Source organism: Scomber japonicus, chromosome 10, assembly GCF_027409825.1.
Source record: "Scomber japonicus isolate fScoJap1 chromosome 10, fScoJap1.pri, whole genome shotgun sequence".
In the NCBI taxonomy this organism is placed as follows: domain Eukaryota; kingdom Metazoa; phylum Chordata; class Actinopteri; order Scombriformes; family Scombridae; genus Scomber; species Scomber japonicus.
In genome coordinates, this window is record NC_070587.1 from 21,028,595 (window position 1) to 21,034,509 (window position 5,915).

The 5,915-nt window shown below is 44.0% G+C and overlaps 1 protein-coding gene across 1 annotated transcript; it reads right to left on the reverse strand.

Moving 5' to 3' along the window:
• Nucleotides 1-287: 287 nt before the first annotated feature.
• tent5aa (terminal nucleotidyltransferase 5Aa) lies at nucleotides 288-4,203 on the reverse strand. Its single transcript, XM_053327902.1, has 2 exons — nucleotides 3,419-4,203; nucleotides 288-2,934 (listed from the first exon to the last, which is right to left on the reverse strand). Exons 1-2 carry the CDS (start codon nucleotides 3,842-3,844, stop codon nucleotides 2,155-2,157), a joined length of 1,206 nt encoding a protein of 401 aa, XP_053183877.1. The 5' UTR covers nucleotides 3,845-4,203; the 3' UTR covers nucleotides 288-2,154.
• Between the last annotated feature and the right edge of the window lie 1,712 nt (nucleotides 4,204-5,915).

A 5,915-nucleotide genomic window follows, 5' to 3' on the forward strand; every position in this document is an offset into this window, starting at 1 on the left:
ATGCTTTTTTTTTTTTTTTTGAAACGCAGTTGATGCTGGTCTCCTGGGCATAACCTTGTATAAAACTGCCATTTCCATTTCTCTATCTACCATCAAGAAAGGCTGCAGTATAGTTTTGCAAGGATTAAGTGAATTGGCAAAGCTGAAAGCGTGTAATCATATATGTACACAGTTCTTCAAAAACAGTGTGGAATGAAGCATAAAAAACACATCAATGAGCATCAATAAAGAAACCTCACAAATGAAACATCTCTTGCAACTTAAAGTCTCCTGAAGCTGGTGTGAATTCATGCGATTTTTCTTCTTCTGTTTCCTTGCTTTTAAAATGTGTATTTTTAACAACAACCAAGGTGATTAAAACAAAAGTAGCTGGTAACAGAATGTTTTGGTCTTCCTAAAAGAATAAGAGAAGAGCTGCAGCACTGTCCATTAAGTTGTAATTTGACCTTAACAAAGACAGTTTGTACAGTAATACATGGTAGCCCTACAGAGATAAAACCCCATCACCAGCTGCACCCATCTCTCCAGACCGACTCCCTCTCCCTTCCGCCTTTTTAACCACTACATTTCCTTTCCTCCCCCACCTCTTTTTTTTTTTTTTTTTTTTTTTTCACTCTCCTCTGTCTCCTCTTTCTGCTGTCTACATCAACACAGCATCTTTTTCCTTACAACACCAAATGGCCTCATTAAACCTAAGAGCTATCGACGGGCCACTAAAATGTTTGGCACAACATTTTCTGAACCCTGAATAGAGTGACTGCAGACCCAACCCCAGCTGAGTTCAAGCTCTTCAGCAGTAACTGAGGAATTCCCTGTCAGGGTGCTACAGCAAATAGTGTCTCATCATCTGAGGTGTCTCTGCAAATATCCTTCAAGGAGGAAGCATAGGGACACACACACACACACACACACACACACACCAGCTCTGTGTAAGACTCTCTCAGAATGCAGTCTTTCCTCTCTCTGTCTCTTATCTACTTCTAGTGAACTTGTTTTTTTTTCTTTCTCTCAGATGAGAAAAAGAGAAGCACCACTGTACAAAATATACAGGAAATCATATGAAAATGCTAGTCAACCAGTATTCATTTGGGACATGCGATACAGCATGTGCGGTTTGACAAGCATCACTCAGATGAGCAGAGCTTCTGTGTATCCTGGAGGAAACTCTCACGACAACCATGTCATGTGACTGCTACTTTACTGCAAAAAAAATCCACAGCTTCCAATTTAATCCGCACACTAACAAATGCTGCTCTTTTCATCCAAATGTACACAAACACTGACTGTGCATGATTTCACATATACATTCACAAGCCTCTGGGGTGCTATTGTCTTGTGTGCCTGACTATTTAACAGAGTGGGGCGAATTCACAAAATCATATGGCCTGCTCATTGTTTTCTCTGCCTGCTAGGAGGCAATAGGCACTTAAAACACATGTTCACATATACAAATAGATAGAGCTTCATATTTTGTTTATTTTCCCCCATAAAAACTGGGTTGTAACGTTAGAAACAATCAAAAATCTTTGGTCTGTAAACAACCAGAATTATATCCAAATGCAAGGTGGAGATGCCGGTTTGTTATCCAAGCTAGTTAAACAGCATCCCACCTCAGTTCAGCTGACATAAAGCAGAGTCTACAGTGTGTGTGTGTGTGTGTATGTGTGTGTGTGTGTGTGTGTGGGCACCCCTGAAAGTTGTGCTGGAGTAGCTGTCAACTTCAGGGCACTGATGCAGCCGTTCGCTCTGCTGTTGGAACGTGCTGGCTAATCAGTTCTTGACAGATTCAATCAGTCTGGTGCAGTTTGGGTGACAGCTCTGCCGCTTGCATTCGTGGACGTCACACATCTGCACCGAGTCATAAATTAGTCTTTTCCAAACCTGGTTGGCCTGGGCAGGATCAGGTGGGGTTGGCATTTCAAAAAAAATGTGAGATATTCACATTGAAATACGTACTGAAAGCCAACTGTTCGCTATTTATCATTCATACTCAACGTATGAACAAAAACATAAGCTTTGATGCAAAACATTAAAAAGAAGACTCCTTTTTTCTGTCAGCTGTCAAACACTGGGCAGTTTGGAGGGGGTGACTATGCCGCTCTCTCCCGTTTAAACAAATCACACTCTCTCCCTCCTCCTCTCCTCGGGGCTGACTCAGTTACAAGGCAGCCAGGTGGAGTATGCAGGCGGCTGGCAAGCAAACACCGGCTGTACCTGTGCTATGTAGTAGTTACTGAAGTTGCCGTCTGCCACATAAGGAGCAGGTTGGTAGTAACAAGTAACATTAGCCACGTTGGGGATGACGTTCTGCTCTGCAAGCACACGCACTGCCAGCATGGCGATGAGCCCTAAGGTCTGCCGCCTCTCGTGTCCCATCAGACACACCGTGCTCTCGTTGACCACCCCGTGGAGGGTCATCAGGTAGTCATACTTGCGGTCCTCCAGGCCCACAAAGTGGTTTTGAAGGTAGGACTCCAGCTTGCGCTGCTGCTCACCAATATCAGGGAAGTCAATGAAGAAACGTGAGCACATGTAGCGCTGCAGGGACTTCATCTCAGACTCTGAGGCGGCCCGGAAACCTCTCACCAGCAAGTGACAGTATTTCAGCAGGCCGCCGCCTCGGATCTCCTCTGGATTCCGGGTGCAGATGACTTTGTGACGTAGGTGGTCCAGGGCCTCAATGAAATCCCCGTACACACTCTCACCCACGATGGTGGGGTGGAAGGTCTCGGCCATGGGGTTCTCTGAGCACTCGTAGAACAGGAGCAGGGAGTCCAGTTTGATCTGAAAGGAGTCCACACTGAACTCAAACTGCCTTCGAAGAGAGTCCACAAACTTCAGCTCCACATTCTTTCCCCGGTTATTGGAGAGGGAGATGAGGCTCCAGCGGTCTGAGTCGTTACACACCTTCACCATCTTCTGCACATAGGCTTCCTATATGTGTGTGAGGCAGAAAGAAAGGGGACAAAAAGAGCATAAACATTTAATGAAGTAGATTATTCATTTTCAGCTGTATTTGCATGCATATTTATGCCTTATTTTGCAATTAGTTCTATAATATTATTTCTGTCAATTTGATCATTTCAGCACATGTATGGAAGAGTCTGACGTTTCTGTGCTATATGGTTTATATTAATGCTATTGACCCTAATTATAAAGACTGTGGAATGTACTTGGATGTGAGATCTAGGTGACTGAGGATCGCTTCCAAATTGGTTTAACTCAATCCTCTTAGGCACAGAAAACCAACATTTTACTATCACTGAACTAATCTAATTGCACATTATGCTGCGCGTAATCGTCGTTAAACCGAATCGGCACAAGTGGAACTCAATCTTATCACATATCTAAGAGTAAACAAATCAAACAGAGAAAAAACAATAACAACATAAATGCAAAGTTATCCTAGTAAACGTACCTTTAGCGTTAACGGCGTAATTTTCTCTTTATTCACACAGTCGGGTAAAAAATCCAGGAGACAGTCCAAAACTATGTCCTTCACAGTCTGGAAATCGCTTTCACCTTTCATATCTGCGCAAAATATCAGATCTAGGTCCTTATAGCCCAGTCCGCTATCCTCATGCAGAATGTGGCTGGCTGCGGAGCCGTTTAACCGAACGTCCCGGACGTGGATCTGTTTCTCCTCCATCCGACTCCGCACCACTTTAACGATCTGTCGGGGCTGCATCTCCAGCGTGGGGAAGTTTCCTCGGCCGTGGATCGGGATGGTCTCCGTCAGTATGGCGTCCAGCCGCTGCACTTGCTCCCAGTTGAGGACGCTGACGTTGCTGCCTTCTGTTTCAGACATATAGCTGGTGGTGGAGCTACTGTCGTCCTCTGACATGGTGGTGCGAGAAGCGTCCTCCGCGATTTAATTAAAATTAAACTTAAATATTTCTTTCTCAAAACAGGAATAAATCAGTGGTCGCGTCTTTACGCATAAAATATAAACAGTAGAGCGACTGTAACTTTATCCACATCAGGATTGTCAGTATATGAAGTCGTCCGAACTGAATAAAACAAAAATGATTTAAAAATGGTAAATGCCCAAGGCAAATAGTAAGCGGCAGTGCGTTACAGTTGCGCAGTAATTCTGCGGTTGGTGATCCAGCGGACCAGTGGCGCAGATGTCGAGCTGGTGGTGGTTGAGGAAGAAGTGCAGTCAGTCAACGGAGGCGTGTAGAAAATGTGTCTTTAACTTTCTCTTCTCTTTCTCTGCGCTTTTAAAACATTTGCCCCGATGCTGCTGTCAATGCGTCCGAGCGCTGCGCATCACAGTCTTTGAAGGTTGCTGATGATCCAGGAGGGGGTTTGCTTTTCCGGCTGTGACTCCATCGACCAAAGGCACGCCTATGATTTTATGAATTTGCATGAATAAGCTGCTCCTCAAGTCGCACTTTGGCACAATCCTCCCACCGACGATCAACCCCTCAAAGGAATCTTGTGGACTTTTACGCACAGCTCCTACATACTTTTAATTTCTTCTTGCGTTGCCAACAAATGATCTCGTGAATCCAACCTGCTTTCCACGAGTCTGTTTAGTTCAACACATTTTTCACACTTGTGGAGAAGTTAACTGTTACCTGCCCGCTTGACATGCTGCGTCCTTCTGCAAGAGTCGGGTCTGTAGTCTGAAGCTATCAGCTGTACTTCACCCCGCCCCCCTCTGACAGTCTGCTGCTCGCTATAACCCTTCTCAACATGTTCACACTGTAAGACTGTGCTTTATGAACCATCTCCAAGCTCATTATACAATACTTTTCATATTGAAGACCTTGAAGCGCTCATTTATATTCAACAACATATCACGCCATGAAATACATTCTGCTTAAAATTCGACTTAAATCCCCTGAATTTAGACTTGGATCACAGGATATTGACATATATGACCATTCTCCTATAACCAAAAAAAAAAAAAGTTAAAAAAGAAAAAAGAAAAGAAAAGAAAAAGACAAGATAACATTAAATATTAAAGCATTTTCTGATCACAGTGGGATTCAACTGGTGCTGATCTGCACATTCACTGATCTTAGTGTTGCCATGTCGCCCCCTGTGGGCTGAGTGAGGTGTTGAAATACAATAATGCAGTGACTATTTTCTCTGAAGTGTCACATTAAAACACGATGTACCTTGAAGTTGTACCAAAGGATTTAGTGATTAAGGGAAGGATAGGGGGGGCTTAAAACTAAACATAGGTGAGCAGCTATGAAGTTCCTTTAAAAGATTGAATTATTTTCTCATGAAGGTTCAGTTTATATTGAAGGTTTCAATGGGAAACCTATTTACAAAGTCCTTTTAATTTCCTATCCCAAGACAGTCCCTGGTTCAGGCAGCTTTTGAGGGGGTCAGGGGTCACAAGGGAACGTGGGCGAGACTCAGCGGCCATTGCAGGGCGGGGTAGCTGTCACGGACGCTCCATTAGGCAGCGTAAAGCCCTGCGTCACTACAGCCACCCAGATCTGTAAACCCTGATTATCCCATTGCACTGTCTTAACTCCGTGGCCCACACAGGAGCTGTGTCTCTGCACAGTGTCACTCCCTCTGTGGGATGGCACACACAGTCACTTATATTTAAGTGCATGGTGCAGATTTCATGGTGAATACAGCTGCAAAATGGGCTAAATCACCCAAAATCACATACAATTAAAATGAATAGCTGAGAAAGGGAAGATGGAGCTTTTATCATTCTATACTTTTAAAGATTGGACCTACAGTTCATTTTTAAATATATAAATGTAGTCCTGTGTTCATACTTCGCTTTGGCATGTGTCAGACAGGTTGATCACAGGTCTCTGAAATTGAATCCCACATCTGGAAACGTACATGGAACTATTAGTCAGTTACAATGGACCGGTAGCAGCCACGTCAATGTGTTTCCCAGGTGCGGAGGGACGGTTGCTATGGATTGGACCGAG

Coding starts and splice junctions, on each gene's coding strand:
- tent5aa (XM_053327902.1), bottom strand. CDS start 3,844: ATGTCAGAGGACGACAGTAGCTCCACCACCAGCTATATGTCTGAAACA. Junction 2,935..3,418: donor TTACGCCGTTAACGCTAAAG/GTACGTTTACTA, acceptor ACACACATATAG/GAAGCCTATGTGCAGAAGAT.